At 38.4% G+C, this 18,643-nt stretch overlaps 3 protein-coding genes and 1 long non-coding RNA gene across 6 annotated transcripts; 1 reads left to right on the top strand and 3 right to left on the bottom strand.

Moving 5' to 3' along the window:
• Positions 1 to 526: 526 nt before the first annotated feature.
• LOC119075930 lies at positions 527 to 1,229 on the bottom strand. Its single transcript, XR_005087501.1, has 2 exons — positions 943 to 1,229; positions 527 to 737 (listed from the first exon to the last, which is right to left on the bottom strand). It is a non-coding gene; the product is annotated as an uncharacterized LOC119075930 (long non-coding RNA).
• An 810-nt stretch (positions 1,230 to 2,039) lies between these two features.
• LOC119075879 lies at positions 2,040 to 5,992 on the top strand. The gene is made up of 6 exons (XM_037182444.1): positions 2,040 to 2,175; positions 2,357 to 2,876; positions 4,330 to 4,508; positions 4,571 to 4,737; positions 5,178 to 5,340; positions 5,538 to 5,992. Exons 1-6 carry the CDS (start codon positions 2,104 to 2,106, stop codon positions 5,961 to 5,963), a joined length of 1,527 nt encoding a protein of 508 aa, XP_037038339.1. The 5' UTR covers positions 2,040 to 2,103; the 3' UTR covers positions 5,964 to 5,992.
• Positions 5,993 to 8,941: 2,949 nt separating this feature from the next.
• On the bottom strand, positions 8,942 to 10,279 carry LOC119075914 (protein FAM177A1-like). Its single transcript, XM_037182499.1, has 2 exons — positions 10,001 to 10,279; positions 8,942 to 9,911 (listed from the first exon to the last, which is right to left on the bottom strand). Exons 1-2 carry the CDS (start codon positions 10,208 to 10,210, stop codon positions 9,639 to 9,641), a joined length of 483 nt encoding a protein of 160 aa, XP_037038394.1. The 5' UTR covers positions 10,211 to 10,279; the 3' UTR covers positions 8,942 to 9,638.
• A 3,958-nt stretch (positions 10,280 to 14,237) lies between these two features.
• On the bottom strand, positions 14,238 to 15,925 carry LOC119075889 (leucine-rich repeat-containing protein 15-like). Of its 3 annotated transcripts, none has more exons than XM_037182459.1 (2): positions 15,595 to 15,925; positions 14,238 to 15,534 (listed from the first exon to the last, which is right to left on the bottom strand). In XM_037182459.1, coding segments are annotated over exons 1-2 (1,227 nt in total). In that variant the 5' UTR covers positions 15,597 to 15,925; the 3' UTR covers positions 14,238 to 14,309. The 3 variants fall into 3 exon arrangements, with proteins under 3 accessions (XP_037038354.1, XP_037038355.1, XP_037038356.1); XM_037182460.1 differs by having other exon boundaries at positions 14,238 to 15,544; positions 15,594 to 15,723; XM_037182461.1 differs by having other exon boundaries at positions 14,238 to 15,539; positions 15,591 to 15,709.
• Between the last annotated feature and the right edge of the window lie 2,718 nt (positions 15,926 to 18,643).

Genomic DNA, 18,643 nt, shown 5'->3' with positions numbered 1-18,643 from the left:
AAAATAAAATAAACAAATTTTTCTTCGCTGTCCATCTTACCGTGCGCTAACAGGTAACAACATTTTTTTTCCATATCCTTTGTTGCGTATAGCATTCTTTGAGGATAGAGTTAACAAAAGGCGGCTGAATACTTTCATTTTTTTTTTATTAGCGTAAAGGTTGTGTGAGATGTATTTTTAGTTGATTTTACAACCTGTACAACAATGATTTGTTGTTCTTTTTTTTTAGTGGATTATAACTGGACGAGTGAAATTTAGCTGATAAAGGATTTTTGCTATTTTGCTATAATTGATTTTTAGACAAAATATTGAGATTGGGTCACTTGAATCTCTATTGTATACAATAGGTGTTTGAATTTATTCTATAATTTATTACAGATTTTATTTAGGGAATGATAAATTGGATTGATAAAGTGAAGATTTTGAAACTAAGAAATGTTTTTACTGTATTTGATACAATAGAATTTAATTTTTTGATTTTACTTTTCTATTGTATTAATCTATTTCACACTATTTTGAGACAGTGAATTCGATGTAACGACCAATTATATAGGAACATTATGATACAATGGATCGTGTAACTAAGTTTGATTTATAGAACCTTTTGAGAATTTTTTATCAGGCACTTTTGTCTGATGAGTGGGTGAAGATTTTCTCACGATGTCCTGACAGCTAATTTGTTAAAATGCTAAAGTATGTTGGCTCTTTAAGATTCTATTGTATACTACCAAACGAACCTTTAGTATGGTTGACCATTGTGTTTAGTGTGGGAGAAAACTTTCTCACGATGTAGTGACATAACAACTGATAAAATGCGCGAATATATTAGATCATTATAGTTCTATTGTCTATTCATCAACTATTTTTGACAGATTTATTGACCTTTATTTTACCCTCGTCAAACCCTTTTTTGACAGGTCTATTGTATACTACCAAACGAACCTTTTGTATGGTTGACCATTGTGTTTAGTGTGGGAGAAAACTTTCTCACGATATAGTGACATAACAACTGTTAAAATGCGCGAATATATTAGATCATTATAGTTCTATTGTCTATTCATCAACTATTTTTGACAGATTTATTGACCTTTATTTTACCCTCGTCAACCCTTTTTTTGACAGGTCTATTGTACCCTCGTCAAAATTTGACAGGTATTGTTCTTTTTTTAGTTTGACGTACAGCAGTGAAAACAGCCTATATATTCTTCTAAAACCACACTCAGAAACCACTTCGAGGCCAATAAAACAAAATTCTGGTTTTTCCTGGGGTAATGGCGTATCACATATTCATTTTTACGCCCACCCTGAGGTTCCTGCAAAATTTCATGGAGATTGGCTGACTAGTTTCCGAGATCGTCCGTCGATAGATAGACAGATAGACAGATAGATAGAAACATACAGAGTAAGTTGAAAGATTTTGATTGGAAAACGTTAATTTGGTGCATTTTCTATCAAAATGACCAACTTCAAAACGATGTATCTCCGGCAATTTTAAAGTTACATAGTTGAGTGATAGCTCGTTTTGCTCGTATTTGAAGCGCGAATAAGATAGGATTTGTGGTGATACAGGTCAAAGGAAAGAAACTTAAATTCTCGCCAATATATAGTTGCCGCGTCTCAAAAAATTTTCTTCGTTCTTTTTTTGGAAGTTAGACTGCGTCAAGTCCTCCGCTATCGCTCCGGACATGATACAAACTCACCTCTCATGAGAGGTTCAGTGCGTTCAGTTTTGTTGATTTGATGACGCGATCAGTTGTCAATGTCATCTAAAAAACCAATATTTCATTTCATATTGTAAGTATGCTGGTCGTACTTGTATTGGGATTATCGTTAATTTACTGTTTATTAAAATGGTTTAAAGCGAGTGAAAGTGAAGATCGTTCGTGGCATGAAGGTGCGTGTACCGTTTCAGGTCCTGCAAATTGCCGTACTGTTGTTAAGAAACTCGCGTCGTATGTTTTCTCAAGCAATCGAATTATTTACGGGAAGGATCACATAACCTCCTGAAATTGTTGTTGCAGATGTTGTCGGAATATCAAACTACTTGGCCTTGACTGTAGGTGGGAGAAAGCGAATGGATGTCGCAAAACCATTTCGACATTAATGCTGTCTACGTATACCGGGACGGTTGTAATTTTCCGATTGGACCGTTTCGATGCAATGCCGTATCTGAAGGTGATTGATAAATGCATCGCTGACGCATCTGACGATTCACAAATCGCTCAGTTACGTGTCTGGGATAAATGAAAAGTCACGTTCTTGCGTGATTATCGACCTCGGCTTCGGATCAACCGACTTCACGCAAAAACTTGGCTTTTCAACTTTTCTCTTCTTGTTACGTAAACATCTGTTACAGGAACTCTTAGAAGACGAAAGCATCATGAAGATTGGTGTGGATACGCAGCGTCAGGCACTGTATCTATTCAACGATTTTGACGTGCGTGTTGCGAGTACCTTTGATCTACGTTTTATGGCTAGTGAACCAATGGATCTGAAATTGATGAAGCGACATTACATGCAGATCACTTCACAGATCAATCCTTACTTCCCATTTGAAAGTGAATACGAACAAACTCTGAGTGTCAACGCTCGTGCTTCCATTGTTCTATTTAGATTATTTTGTGGCGACTGTGACAGTAACATGCAACCAATCAAACATGCTCCCAACGCTGTGACTGTGAAGTATATGATTGACACGTTTTGCCGTATACATCTGAATTGCTTCTACAGTGATGAAGTCATTCATTCGAAAACCCGAGTACATTTCAAACGACTAGAATCCGTGGTTACTCCGTATGGCGACACTTATAAGTTACCGGATAGAAACGAATGCACTTATTGCCAGGAAGCGGACAGATATCAAACGTATTTTCCATGTAAATCAACATTGCTTGGGTTAAGGGCACTTCGTGGAACAGTCCATTTATAGTCGGGGCTGCTATGTCAGAAAAAGGCGTCGCGCTCACTGGTCAGTTTTAAAGTATTTTGACTGCAGTATCTGATTGTGGGGTCGAAGTTTTGAACTACATTTTTTTCGTGACCCTCACGAACCGGTAATAACCGATTAAAACCGATTTTACTGTAAAACTTAAAACTCGGTTATCTTCGTCAAATCGAAATATTTTTTAGTGGTCTCAACGGTTTCGGAAATTTTGATCCGATACCGAAAAGTCATAGAACAACTTTTTTCTCAACGGACCAGAACTGCTCAGAAAAGTGTCCCAGGAAAAAAAACCGCTAACTTTGAGACTCATTTCCCTGGCCATTTCTTATTCAATTTTGACGTGTGGGGGCTTTTTGGAAAGGTAATTTCATACCCTGCCAACGATGGCTGGCTGAGCTCTGACATATCAAAGAATCGGGTGCCACAGCTTAAGGAAGCTACTTTTTCTTACAAGTTTTTTTTTTCACAGAAAATTGCGAGAATTAATAAGCGTTTTGAACGATTTGAACGATTTTTACTCAAGAAATTTAAAGACTATGATAACTTTGAATGATATGTAACTATATGACTGGGAATAAGTCTACATTTGGGAAGCTAAAACTCAAGAAAAACTAGCATTTCCAGCAGTTTTTTGGCTGTCTTCTCTGTATTTGAGAAAATATTATTGTTTTTGCATGTCAGTTCCTAGGATTCCATCACTCCGACGGGTCATCCTTCTTCCCAGTGCTAGAACTCTAGGATGGTGAGTACTTCCGTCGGTTTTTTCGAACTCTCTTCTGGACTTGATGGAAGTCTGAGATGTCTGGAGGTCATAGTTCCTAGAATTCCATCACTGCGAAAGGTCTATCATCTTCCCGAAGCTAGAACTCAAGGAAAAGTAACATTTCCAGCAGTTTTTCTAGTATTCCCTGGATTTAAGGAAAGATTGAGGTGTCTGGAGGAGAGTACCTAAAATTCTATCATTCCGATGGGTCCATCTACTTCTTAATGCTAGAACTCTAGAATGACCACTACTTCCATCAGTTTTTTTCTTACCTTTTTTCCTGATTTAAGGACGGATACATCCGAGTTTTAAGTTTTACAGTAAATCCGATTTTAACCGGATATTACCGGTTGTTGACGGCCAAGAAAAAAATTTAGTTCGGAAACCTTGACCCCTTAACCATTACTGCAGGCAAATTACTTTAAAACTAACCAGCGAGCGAGATGACATAGCAGCCCGGACTATTAGCTGGGACACTTCGATTTTTTACAATAAAATCTAACTTGCCGAAAATTTGTCATTTTTGTCAAGTTAGATTTTTCGTATAAAAATACCCAACTAAACCGACTGTTCCACGAAGTACGCCACAGTTAATTTTAAAAAAATCCGAAATGTTTTTTAGACCTTCTTCAAATGTTGGATAAGAGGGTTTTAGTGTTATGTGAACCATGCCATAGAAAAAGTGGACATCCGTCATGGCGCGCTGCCGATGACTTGATTATTTTCGCACACGATGTTCCATTCGGCATAAACTGCACCACTTTAAATCTGAATAAAGTTCCGATCATGACCATAAACCAGGTACAAAATTTTGCATCAGTTAGAGTTCGTCGGAATTAAAAGTCTGCTTCAACGTCGTATAGGCCATTGATGCTGCCGAATTAGAACTGGATAAACACTCTACGAAAGGACATTCCACTTGGCCGCCGAAGGCGCAACCTTTAAAAATCGTTGTTGATCCCCAACATTTTGTATACATTGTGATCGATGATTTAGAGGATTGTCAGTATTGGTTGAAAGATCTGAAACGGTAGGTTTCAAATAGACTGGTTATCGCAGTGGGAAGATCAGTTAACTAGGCCCCGAGGCCGAAACAAAGTCAAATTTACGTATGAAAAGAAATCGAAATTCAAAGTTTGAACTTGCGCCTGTTTTAGATTAGAGCGAGCAGACCGAGGACCAGTTAATTATAGCTTTCCTTGGGGTACTTGTCAAACTATTTGCTTCTCTTTCAACATGTTATGATGTCAGTGAGACGACCGAAGACCAGCTTATTATAACTTGTCTTGCTGTACATGTCAAAATAGTGCTTTCTCGTTCATCATAATACTCAATTGAATATTGCCTCAAGACAAGGCAAAATAACTGGTCCTTCTCTCTCATCACAACAGTCTTTGTCGGTTAAACTGATCCGAAATCTCTCTCCATTAACACTGCATCGACATTTTCAATTCTTTTATTTATATTCAGGCATTGTGAGGCGATACCTGCATTAAGTTTGGATTGTGAATGGGTACCGCCGCCATTTTCACCCAATCGTCGTCCCATTGCACTGTTACAGCTAGCTACGTGCCAAGGTCTCTGTCTTCTTATTAGACTTTGTCGCATTCGAATCATCCCTACAGAACTGAGAGTAAGTTTTTTTGTGGCGCTCATAGCACTGTTCGTAGCATTGACATAATTTATTAATTACGTCAAATTTGGAGGTTTCAGTGATAAGAGTTGCCGCCTAAATTTGCTCACCCTCTGCATATTTACCAGTGCTGTGAGGAGCCATATTTTTAAAACATTTTGATAATCCAGTAAATTTCATGGACGTTACGATTTCAGCGAATTCTGTACAACAGCGACATTTTGAAAGTTGGTGTTGGCATAACCCAGGATGTCGAATATTTACACAACGACTATGGCATTACAGTGACAAATACATTAGATCTCCGATTTATGGCCGAAACAGCGGATTGTGAACCCGGTGGACTTGCCCAGATGGCTGCGAAGTATGTTAATTTGACGCTCGATAAAGCTAGAACCAATGCTCAAATACACAAAAATTGGGAATCGCCTGAATTCACGGAACGTCAAACGAAATATGCCGCCGATGACGTTTTTGCTGGCCTTTTGCTGTTCAAATATTTTGCCCACAAAATACAGCAAGAGATCGACATGAATGAGATGACCTGTCATCTAATCGGATCCGTATGCAAGAAATACATCGGCCAAGAATATAAAGTTCAAAGCAAAAAATTACCGAAATAAAACAGAAAATGACCTAGCTACGACAATAACTAATTTCATTTGAATAGACTATGCCAATCATATTTAACCAATGATGCCATTTTAAAGGTCATCAATAGTGGTGACTTTATCACTATTTTATTTTACCGGAATCATGCACACATTCAAATAAAAGCATTTCCGCCAAAAAAATCATTTTTTAAATTAACGGACAAAAAAATTTCAGTTTTGTGGTGTCACTTACGACTATCTTCACAACAGACATGTCAAGAATTTTGTTTACCTGAATGGCAACATATTTTTGTAAGTTTTCTTCACATTTTACCGACTGAATTAGCACGAAACGTATTGCAAGCAATTTCTAGGCACATAAAATTAAGGAATTGAACACTGAATGGCACAATTCACACCAAATTACTTTTAAAAATGAGATTTTCACAACACCCACAATGTTTGACCAAATTAATTTGTCTTTAAAATTATTTCGGAGAATTTGTCCTAAATTCTGTTTAAGACACTAGCATGAGCACACTGGGAACTATTTTCTGTGCGAAATTTAAACTGAATCACTTTGTTTTACGCGAAATACTACAAATTTTCGACACAAACTTGTTTGAGATTTAAAATTTACTGTCCCGATTTGACATTTCATCAAAACAAAGTTCAGTGAATCAGTCAAAACTGGATGAACTGAGTGAACAATACTACTCATACTACTGTAATTGCAAAGTGGCAAACTTGAGACCTTATGTGGAATTTGGGTGGAAAATGGCGCAAATCACATATTTCAGGAATTTATAAAGTGAAAAATCTTTCCGGTTTCAAGTTTTTTCGTCAAAAGACGAGACACGGGTATCTTTATTTTCAATTTTTAGCTGCTTTATGTAAAAAAATTGAGAAAAAAACTCATTTTGGCGTAGTCTATTGTCCTCAACAATGAGTTGACTCAAATCATATAAAGCCACTGAAGATGTTGCAAATCCGCTAAAACACTGAGCCCAAGTTTCGGGTAAGCTCGCGTGTGCAAATAATGTTTTTTTTTCTCGGTATCCAAATCCGATTTTCCAATTTTTCCCGATATCCACTAAAATTTCCTGGTAACAATAGATTATGGATATGACCACTATTTCACAGGACTCTCAATGATTGACGCTGTCGGCAAGTCGGTCACTTCTGTCAATTCACCGAACAATATTTTCACGGACAATGTGATCGAAAATTTAATTTCCTAACAAATGATTTGGATTTTTAAATTTCGTATCTCAAAAGACCGACTCGAAGGCAGTGCCATCACTGATTTTTGCGGTAGTGACGATAACAATTTCCACAATCTATGTTCGCACGAACCGCACATTCTGAAGAAACATACGGTGACGGGAGTGTATTATCGTTGCAGCGGCGATAATATCGTTTCATGGACGATATTATTGTTTCAGAAAACGATATTATTGTCGTCTGATACGATATTATCGTCGCTCGGACGAAAACGATAATATCGTCACAGCGTTTAGGAAACGATATTATCGTCCCCGACGATAATACACTCATAATCATAATCATAATTTGTCGATAAAGATGAGTACACAGTTCCTGAAAAATGGTTGCAAAAATTACTGATAAATAGAACACGGTCCACTGGCTGAAAAATGTGTGGATTTACAGTCCAAAGTTACCAATTTATATTCTAACTGTATACAAATACGCAGTTTTGCATATCATCAGAAAGACAGGAGCGAAGCGAGCCAACGATTTTATGTGAATGGAGAGCCTTCCTCCATTTTCTAGTCATTTCGCGGTTTCCGGTAGTTTTCCAGATTTCTTGCCACTTTCCGATTTCCGGTCATTTCTCGATTCCTACTCGTTTTCGCGATTTCCTGTAGCTTTCCCGATTTCCGGTAATTTTCTGATTTCCGGTCATTTCACGCGTTACTGTCATTTTCCCAATTTTCTGTCATTTTTTCTATTCCTAGTTAATCCCAGATTTCCTGTCATTTTTAGATTTCCGGTTATTTCCCGATTATTGATTATTTCCCTATTTCTTGTCACTTCCTGTCATTGTACCGATTTCTAGTTTATTAGCCGCTTCTTTTCTGCTTTTTATTATTTGGGTACTGCTCTGGTATTTTCAGCCTTCAATTCACGTGATTCTTGGGTTTCGTATTGTTGCACGGCAGAGTAAAATAAACCTTTAACTTTGCTCTGTCGTGATTTTTGTGATCCTCATTGAGTTTTTAGGGTTGGCGTGGTCAGGTCGTATATGCACTCGTTCTAAGGCCAAGTATATTTTTGGCAGAAGTTTTTCGAATATTTTATAGGAAAACTTGTGAAAATTCTAGAAAATTCCCAAAAATAGTCCCTGACCTTAACTATCCCTGACTCCCTACTACAAATATTGAAATTTTATTAAAGACCCAGGACCTCAATGATTTCTCGAAGAGTCATATCAGAGATTCTATGAGGCGATTTCTGTAGACAGCATCTTTCAAACTTTCTCTAATCGAATCCCAAACTTCAAAATGTGGCTTTCTATCGAGTCAGGTCAAACCTGAAATTATCAGGTCACGTAGTACTGTTTTGCAATGAACGTTGCCATAGCCAGAAGTGTTATTGACACCATTGAAGGACTTGGTGTATTCAAGTGAATGGAATTAGTGGAACGTTTTGACTATTCGACTCGTTCAGGAACTAAAAATTCGTTACCCAAAGTTACCCAATATTTTGACATATTTTATATGAAAGAAGTGTCAAAATTCTCACCAGTGAAACTTAACGAAGAGTTCCTGCACGAGCTCTTGAACGTGAAAGTGAAATTAGAGAGGCAATTATTTATACCTCGTAAATACCGTGCGTCCGAGAAATAAGAGAGAGAGAGAGAGAGAAACCGAATTTGACCGAAAACACTCGGGCAATTTTGCGTTGGTCGGCAATTATGCCGCACTTTCTATTGTAGCCCGATATTCACCAATTTCACCAAATCGAAAGAGGCTGTGTCGTTAGTTTTAATCTTTAATCTGATCCACTTAGTTAAAGTTACACTTTGAAAGGCACCACCGGTTATAAAAGCCGTTGTGTCCGAAGTATATAAACACTGAAGGTAATGCAAATCTTCAGCGGATCACAAAGAATTTCAGAGCCGAATACACAGACGAACAATTTTGCGTTGATAGGATCGACATCGACAATCATGTTGCGTATTCCACTGTAGTCAGAGAAGAAACAATGGAAAACGCTGCATAATTGTCAATCTCAACAACGCAAAATGGTTCGGCCTAAGTGCAGCGACATATTTAGTTTGGTGTAGCGCTAACGTTAGAATCGATGGAATGTGGTGAATATGATATGATGGAAGAGTATTTCACCACTGCAAAAATTCTATTGAAATCGTAAGTGCTACAAGGGGTGAGCTTGGAGCTGTACCCGAATTAACCCGAAACTTGGGTTCAGGGTTTCGTCTGTTTTTGTGAAGATTTGCATTACCTTCAGTGGCTAATACACCTTGGGTTGTGACCACAATGCTAAAATAAATAAATTTGTTCAAATCATGCCATCGACCGGCTGCGTATAGTTCGTATAAATATATCGGATATGGATGCACCAATAACGGTAGCACCACAATTCCATCTGTAAAATAAATATTCTCTGGTAGATCTACGCGCCCACTTCATCGTTGACTAGCCTCAACGTCCCGTCCATCGTTTAATACTTTTTGATTTGCTCCTGTTCAGTGATGCACTCTGCATCATTCAAATTGGTCTTTTCCATAAAAGTGCCCGCTTCCTTATCCTCACGCGCCTGCTCGGCCTCGCGTTGTTGCATTTTCTTGAACTGTTCGATTTCGTAGCTGTACTTGTGCGACGTTATGCCCAGAAACGAGGCCAATGTTTCACCGACGTAATCACAACCAGCCAAAACCGAATTGCCCGTCTTCCATGCCTTGAGCGATAGCCACGGTCCCCAGTTTAGCTGACTCTGTCAATGGGAAACGAAAAATTTCCATTTCAAAATCGTTCAATTCATTCGTGTGACTCATGTGTGTTGTTCAGGGACGACGAAATTACCTCATCGACGACTTTGTTTAAGTCGTCATTGTCGACAACGTCTTCATCTTTTGCATCTTTTTCGTCATCGTCGGTGCTGTATTCTTCGATCACTCCATCGCTAAAATGAAGCGTCCGCTTTGGCCTTTTTATTTTCACCGAAATTCCCTCTTCGTTCAACGTTAGGCCGTCCAATTTAGTTGAAAGATTTTCACCAGACTCCACAGACATTTTACTTGTTGTTTTTATGGAATTTCTCACTCTCCTGCTGTTGTTTGTTTTGATGTATGTTTTTGTGACTGACTTTTGTTACTCATTCGATACTTACAACAGATGTCGCAATCGTTCGTTGGGGGATATCTTTCAAACTAACGCGCAAAAGATTCTCCGAATAGTTTCGGTTCAAGTATAACTGTAAAAATGAATTTTCACTGGCCGAACGAACACGATTTCATCCACAGACATCGGTTTTCTTTGAGGGGAAAACTATGCGAGTAAAACTTGTTTCATGTACTTCCATTGGTGTCTATTGGTGACTTTTGACGTCTATTGGTGACTATTGACGTCTATGCATTATAGTGTTTCACACAAGAATTTTTTGAAACGATAATAAACTAATGTTTCCACTCAACAAAAAGTACTCCGTGTGAGAACCGTGAGATAGCAAGCTGTTAAGTAAACAAATTGAAAAAATGGTCTTGATTTCCACTTACAAAAAGTAATCCGTTGTCACTCCGTTTACTCTGAAGATAATTGCGACTCGCTGAATTTCGGCTCCCTGGATTGCTGTTAAGGAGGTATGTCCTGACTCCTTAACAGCAAAAAATCTAGAATTTCATCTTTTATTTTAATAATTTTTTTTTGAGGTGTTCCCTGACTCCTTAACAAAAATCCAGTGAGCCGAAATCTGACTAGCCGCAATTGTCGGCACTGTGTTACACAGTACAATATAGAACGTCAGATTGTTTGAACAGAAACGGAATGTCTAACAAAGACGGAAACACAAATTATTTTTCTTTGGACAACGTAGCTTTGCCAAAGAAAAATCGTTTGTGTTTCCGTCTGTGTTGTACTGAGGAAAAAGAGTTGAAAATTTCACCTGTAGCTGGTAATTTTGGCTCCAGGTAATCTACAATAGGTGCCACAGCTGTAGCACCGCATATAAAAAATACAGCTGTCGCAGCAATTGTAGATTACCTGGAGCCAAAATTACCAGCTACAGGTGAGATTTTCAACTCTTTTCCCTCAGTGTTCAAACAATCTGACGTTCCCTAATAGGAAAGAGCCGTTGTTAAGCTAAATGGAGGCAAAACTGAGCGTTTTTTTGTAACAAAAAAACAGTCTGAATTCACAGTCGTCCGTTTACATTCCGTTTTGCCTTCGTGTGCTTCGTGTACGTACATGACAGTTGTTATTTCATACAATAGAGCACATTGTTTGAAATGACAACTGTCACGTACACGGAGGCAAAACGGAATGAAATTGGATGACTCTGGGGCCTCTTTTAAATAGAAAATTGTAATGGAAAATTGAAAATTTGTTGTTGCATTTGCAGGAATTTTAATTAATATTCCGCTCTTGTGAGGTTGGCTATGATTAAGTTTTCATCAGTTTTGCAAACGGCAAACCATATAATAGATCATCTTCAAGATACGCTACTTTCACACGTAACCTCACGTCTCGTTAAATGTTTCGTTCATTCATTTGAAGGAGATTTTTTTTAACGTGGATGGCATTTCAAACGGCCTTGAAGATGATCTATAGAGATTTATAAATGTTGATGAGGTTAAGTCTCTATAGATCATCTTCAGGGCCGTTTGAAATGCCATCCACGTCAAGAACTGTCATCCACGTTAAAAAAAATCTCATTCAAATGAATGAATGAACGAAACATTTAACGAAACTTAAGTGAGGCTACGTCTGAAAGTACCGTATATTGAAGATGATCTACGGATGAAATTTGACAATTCGTACGGCCTTGGAACAAACCTATACAGTGTTGAAAGAGCGTAAAAACAGTGGATAAAACCAGTTAGTTTAACTGACTTCGATGGGTGATATGTCAAAATTTCTACGCTTTTGAACACTGGTTGTATTTTCGAACATGTACGATTGCATGTGTGTGTGTTTTTACCAAGAAATCATGACTAGTGTAGTGGTTGGATTGTTTTTATGCAATCGTGTAAGTTAATCCTGATCAACGTGGATCAGAATCGGCCGAGGTGTAAGGCAGGGTGACACTATTTCACCGAAATTATTCACGGCGATTCTGCAGAGTGTTTTTAGGAAGTTAAACTGGAGTAAAATGGGAATAAAGATAAATGGAGAGTACCTGAGCAATCTCCGCTTCGCTGATGACATTGTACCGATAGCAGCGAATCTAGGTCAGACTCAGCTTATGCTACAACAGTTAAGTGAAGAGGCGAGCAAAGTTGGCCTCAAGATGAACTTATCGAAAACAAAAGTCATGACCAACATCGGGGACGATAGAGAAATCAAAATTGGTGACACTGTCATTGAACGAGTCGACAGCTACGTATATCTAGGACATAAACTGAAGTTACGTCTGGACAACCAGACTGCAGAAATAAGACGTAGAATTGGTCTTGCATGAGCAGCGTTCGGAAAACTCAGACTAATTTTCAAAAGCAAAATGAATAATAGTCTGAAACGCAAAGTTTTCGACACTTGTGTCCTTCCAGTGCTCACTTATGGAGCGGAAACGTTAACTTTAACAAAAGCATCCGTAGATAAATTGAGAGTGACACAAAGAGCCATGGAACGGAGTATGCTTGGAATAACACTCAGAGACAGAATGACGAATCAATGGATTCGACAACAAACCAGGGTCGTTGATGTCATGGAAAGAATAGCATCTCTGAAATGGAGCTGGGCGGGACATATTGCAAGAAGGACAGACGAACGTTGGACCAAAAAGATCATGAACTGGCGACCATATAAAAGACGAGCTATAGGTAGACCACCAGAGAGATGGACAAACGGAATTAAGAATATTGCAGGTACAAACTGGCAGCAAATGGCAATGGATCGTACGAAATGGAAAGAAGTTGGAGAGGCCTACATCCAGCAGTGGATAGAAACAGGCTGAAAAAGAAGAAGAAGAAGAAGAACGTGGATCATCCACATATGTGGAGGCTAATGCTATCTTAATAGGCGATGCATTTCTTTCGTAAAGACAGGAGTCATGATTTGTTAGTGTGAATAAAAACGCACAACCAATGCAATCGTACACGCTCGAGCTAGTAGCAGTGCTACGTCGAAGGTCATTTTGAAATGTCAAATTTCATTCACAGAAGGCAACTTAACCTCAACTTTCACGTTGACGAAAAATTTTAAAAGAATTTGGTTGACGTTTAGGTTATGTTCACCCAGAGGTGAAATCGTTGTCGTTCGTGTTGTCAAAGTTCGGGTTTACAGTTATTTGGAACAAACCTATAAGAAGAACATGAACTCTCTTGAGATATAAAAAGTGCATCGGCCACCTTTAGCGATACTTTAAGGCATTCAAGGCATTCATTAAAGATTCCTACGTCTGGAAGAATTCACAACTGGAGCGTATTCTTAACGCTAACAAAGTCATTTAATGGAGGCCTTCGGGAAAAAATCGAATAGGCCCATCTTTTCGGAAAACTGTTTCGAATAGGTACTATTGGCTCATCCGACGGAGGTGCGGGAAAACAGGAAAAGTAGGAAAATTTGTAGGTTTTTTTGCTTTCTCTTTCTCGCTAATAGCTACTGTTGTATGTACGAACCCGATTTTCTTAAAAATATTAAATATTAAGTTTTGTCTCGTCAATGCCTTTCATTTGACGTATCGCACAGGATTTTTGAGCGAAAAAATTCAGAGATATGCTTGAAAAGCTAGGCAAAACACGCTGGTTTACTCGCCTTCTCGCCTAATATTTAATTTTTTATGAAAATCGGGGTTGTCGATCTGTAGCTGTTGTCGAGAAAGCGTGCTTTGCTTGTTTTTTTTACTAGTTTTTCACGCATATCTCCGGATTTTTTCGCTGAACAATAGTGTGCGATAAGTCAAATAAAAGGTATTGACGAGACAAAACAAAATCGGATTTGTACATACAGTAGGTATGGCGAAAAAGCAAGGAAAACTGCATATTCTCCTACCTTTCCTGTTTTCCCGCACCTCTGACTGCGTCTCCTCATAATTTAGAATCTTTTCGAAAAGGTGGAGAGTTTAACACACACGCACAACTGCAAATAGAAAGTCTTGTTTTTCTGTATTTCCTCTTTAGTTTATCCATCTTTGACAGATTTGTCGTACAAAATGCAGGCGCGTGTACCAAGTATATTAACCTCCATGATTGATTACTTCATTGGCGTACTCAATAAACCTCTGCTCATCGGTCGTATTATGCCAATTTCTTACCAAGATTTTAGACGCAAGCTCCGAATCAATTACAAAACTAGTCTGTCCCGCGATGCTAGACCTGGTCTTTAATTGTTCACTGCCAAAGACACCGATTTCCGTTAACGATTTGAAGTGTTCGCCAATAAGTTCCAAACCTTCAAGTTGCACCATCGCATTATGTTCCAGATTCACCTGCTGCAGTTCAGCAAACGCGGTCAATTTGTAGAAAATATTTGCGTCTGTGATGTTGTTGTGCGACAGGTCCAGGTGGAGGAGATGTGAGCTGGATGTCATATTCGTAAGATCGTCGGATAGTTTTACACTTGTGTTGCGTAACGAAAGTCCTTGCAGCTGGGGTAATTGAATAAAATCTTGCAAGTGAAGATCTTGCACTTGATCGTTATCGCTCAGATGAAGTGTGAGCAGTTCGGGAAGGTTTTTCAACGCATTATTGATGTGGTGCAAATTTGTGGACATTAATTCCAAATAAGATAAGCGAGGCGCTACGGTAAATATTTCGTCGAACAAAATGTGAATTTTATTTTTGCTTAAAAGCAACGACTTCAAGTTGGGCATTTTGAATGCATTTCCTTCGATTGTACTGATTGCATTGTTGTTCAAATCTAGGACTTCCAAATTTGTGATGTACGAAAAGGTACCGTCCCGAATCGTTTCAATAAAATTAGAGCTCAGGTCAAGCATCACCAGATTTGGTAGTTGCGAGAAAGCTCCACTTTCGATCACTGCTATTTCATTCGAACACAAATGAATCTGTCGCAGAGTAGTAGCGTGCGAAAACACTCCCTCCGGTACGACTTTCAACTTGTTTCCGGGCAACTCCAGAGTGAGCAGTTCGGTGGCGTTTGTGAAAACAGCTTTGTCTATCGTTCGTATGCCGTTGCTCAGACGCAAATGTCGTAGTCTCGGAAACTTGACAAATATTGCGGTTGGAATGTAATCGATCTCTGGAGTTTTGTCGAACCACATTAACCTTACGTTTCGATACACTTCAATCGAGCCATTTTCATTGTAAAGGTCACATTTTCCGGGAAACATGTGTGTGGCACATATTCCAGTCAGAGCTGTTTCACTCGGCGACTGTAAGGCATTGCCTAAACAATGGTCAACAGCTGCTATGCCGATCAATAATTTTAGTACAGGAATCCTGGTGCAAATGCAGGAGAAGTGACAATTTTAATTGATTCAAATCAGCATCGCTACTTACATCTTAATATTGATTGGCTGATTCTGCGGTCTCTGCCAGAAACCTCTTCAACAAGAGATGATCGAATATACTAAAATCTACGTTTACATTCGCAATTTATGCTACATTTATTAGCCAATAGCGCGCACAGCTATCTAATTCAACGGGCAGCGGGTCAAAATGATAATTTTTTGTTTTCACTAAATTCTTGAAATGTTTCTGATTAAAGTTTTTATTATTTTGCACTCGAACCAAACCGATTACTCCAATTCTCTCCCATTTGAACAACTTAATTTGCAAGAAAATTTTACAGTGGACGACTTTCGAATCTGTGCACACTTTCGGTTCTGTAATAAACCAGCCACTGTTGGCATTGGCATTGGTATAAAATTAACTGACTTTGTTTATTTACGTGGATCAGCTGGTCAATCAGCTGAATCGAGATAGTGCACAAAATTGAAAGTCGGCCACTGTAAAAGAGCCACCGAAATAGATTAAGGAATTTGTTCATGTAGTTTGACAAATTGAGCGCAACCGGTTTTCAGTGGGTTTGTTTCTTACAAGGTAAATATAGTGAGGAGGTAATGCCATTCAGACGCGCGGCCTAGCACATAAGTTCGATGCCAGTGACATCTTTTTTTTAAAATGGTTAACTACGATTTTCTTGTATTTCACAAAAATATTTTCGCTATCTCACAACAGATGGCCCGACTTTCTATTGCATTTTTTGCTTTCAACGAAGGAATTAGATGGCGGTTGGATCGAACTTTCGTGCCACCGCAAATCTGATTCGGTTATATATGACATTACCTCCTCACTATATTTACCTTGGTTTCTTACCTCGGTTGACATGCGTGCTGTTGTGAAATTCAAGTTTTTTATAGAAAGGTTACGTAGTTTGCTTGGTAAAAAATACCTTCACCTTCCAAAATTGTAAGACCTTGGACAGTATTTGACATTGCAATATCTGCAACATGAAAAAAATAAATTTCAAATCCCCCGAAATCCCGTGTATATAAACCCACCCAAAGTATATAACCACTGAGGTTAAGACCGCTCACACCTTGGCAAATTTCTAGCCTAAATTTGTGCGCAAAAATATTCGTTTTTTAATGACTTCTCTGAACGAAAATCTTTTTTTGAAAATATAAATGATGGAATTTGTTTATGTACTGTCCGTTTGACAAGAGGATCGCCACGGTTCAGCAGGGGGTTTTGAACATTTGTTTTTTACACGTTGGCACACGTGCTCTTGTCAGATTCAAGATTCTTTTCACGAAGGTTACGCTGATTATACTTTGTGAAAAAGGCCAATACCTTGCAAATATGTCACATCTTGGACAGAATTTGACACTGCAATCAGAATTGACTTCTGAAAAAACTAAATGTTCGAAACCCCCTGAAACCCCGTGCTTCCACCTACGTAATATACACAAACTAGGTGAGCCAATCTTAATTTATTAAGTTGAAATTGACACACCCTAGTTTTCGTACTTTAAACTAAAAAAAGAAATAGACTGACATTAGGTTTGTTCCAACGCCACACGAATTTTGTGGCACATAAATTTTCTTGTAGGTCTGTTCCTATTCAAATTTTTGTTGCTTTCAGTCAATTTTTTTTTTGGTAAAAATTATTTGGCAGATGATGAGGAAAACTAAGCCAGCTTGTTTGAACTAATTGGGTGTACAATTTGATTTTTGCGTAACGAAGGTGAAAGCGTCAACTCGAGCGATATCATTCATTTTAGAAATTGTACTTCAAAGACTGCGTCACACTTTTCTCGTTGGGATAACACTCGTTTTGGAAGTTTTAGGTCAAAAGTTTGATGAAACTTCACAAAACACGATGAAATTTCGCAAAACTTGACGAAATTTCACAAAACTTGGCAAAATTTAACGAATTTTAACGAATCTCGAAAATTTGACGAAAGTCGAAAACTTGACGAAAAACAGGTACATTGAAAATGACCAAATTTTTCCAGCTGCCCAACATACCCTGAAAGTGACCAAAATTTTTCAAACTGCCTAACATGCACCGAAAGTGACCAAATTTTTCCAACTGCTCGCCATGAAAACCATAATATTCAAAAACTTTGAATTTTGAAATTTCCACCAAATTACAACCAACTTCACAACACTATCATCGCAAAATGGCTGCACATTTTGATATGAGAGAAATTGTTCCGAAAATTAATTAATTACAATCGCTAAACCGAACTGGTGTGCATTAGTCATTTGTGTACCTGTTTTGGACGATTGATTTAAGGCAATTTCGCGGATTGTAGGCCGAACGAAGTGAGGTCTACAAGCGAAAGTGCCTTAAATCAACCGTCCCAAACAGGTGCACATGTGAGTTTTCATGCAGAGGGCCGGAAACCCGAGAAAATTCGAAAAATTGCCCTCATTTTCGGCCCCAAAGCATGAAAACGTTATTTTGCACCAGCTGGTCACATACAATTCCAAATGGGACCAGCTGGTGCAAAATAACGTATGCACACCAGTTCAGTTTAGCGATTGTAATTCCACAAAATTCTGTTTTTTCCTGCGATTATTATGAATGAAATTTAAGTTCTAAGAGAACGGTTCCTGCAAAGTTCCATGGAGATTGGCACGGATTTTCCGAGATCGACCATTTATAGACAGACAGACAGATAGAAACATACAGAGTAAGTTGAAAGATTTTGATAGTTTGAAGAATGCAATTTTTCATGTATTTGTCGTTTTTGAGGGATTCTTTTGAAAAACAGCCTACCGAAATCGGACGCATTTTCCAGTGGACTTTTTTATATATGACTAGAAAGGACTTCGATCCTAGAACCCAAAACCACTTTCAAAAAAATTCTTCGAAGCTTTTCACGTTTCACGTTTGCCGAGTGCGGTACGCTTTGAGAGGTTAGTGAACTTAGAGGCTAAGTTGTTTAGAATCCATCTGAGAGGTCGGATTGGTCTGCTTTTCTGATTTCTTTAATTTAATTTTTGAATGGTTTTGAGTTTCTTGTTTCGATGTGCTGCACTTTCGGGAATTTCTAAGCACTTGTGACTACACCGCTTTCCATCTGTAGATGGCATT

This window comes from Bradysia coprophila, unplaced genomic scaffold, assembly GCF_014529535.1.
Source record: "Bradysia coprophila strain Holo2 unplaced genomic scaffold, BU_Bcop_v1 contig_232, whole genome shotgun sequence".
Lineage (NCBI taxonomy): Eukaryota > Metazoa > Arthropoda > Insecta > Diptera > Sciaridae > Bradysia > Bradysia coprophila.
This window is presented reverse-complemented; position numbering and strand designations above follow the sequence as displayed.

Coding starts and splice junctions, on each gene's coding strand:
- LOC119075879 (XM_037182444.1), top strand. CDS start 2,104: ATGCTGTCTACGTATACCGGGACGGTTGTAATTTTCCGATTGGACCGT. Junction 2,176..2,356: donor ATGCAATGCCGTATCTGAAG/GTGATTGATAAA, acceptor CATCTGTTACAG/GAACTCTTAGAAGACGAAAG. Junction 5,341..5,537: donor TCATCCCTACAGAACTGAGA/GTAAGTTTTTTT, acceptor TTACGATTTCAG/CGAATTCTGTACAACAGCGA.
- LOC119075914 (XM_037182499.1), bottom strand. CDS start 10,210: ATGTCTGTGGAGTCTGGTGAAAATCTTTCAACTAAATTGGACGGCCTA. Junction 9,912..10,000: donor TAAACAAAGTCGTCGATGAG/GTAATTTCGTCG, acceptor TCCCATTGACAG/AGTCAGCTAAACTGGGGACC.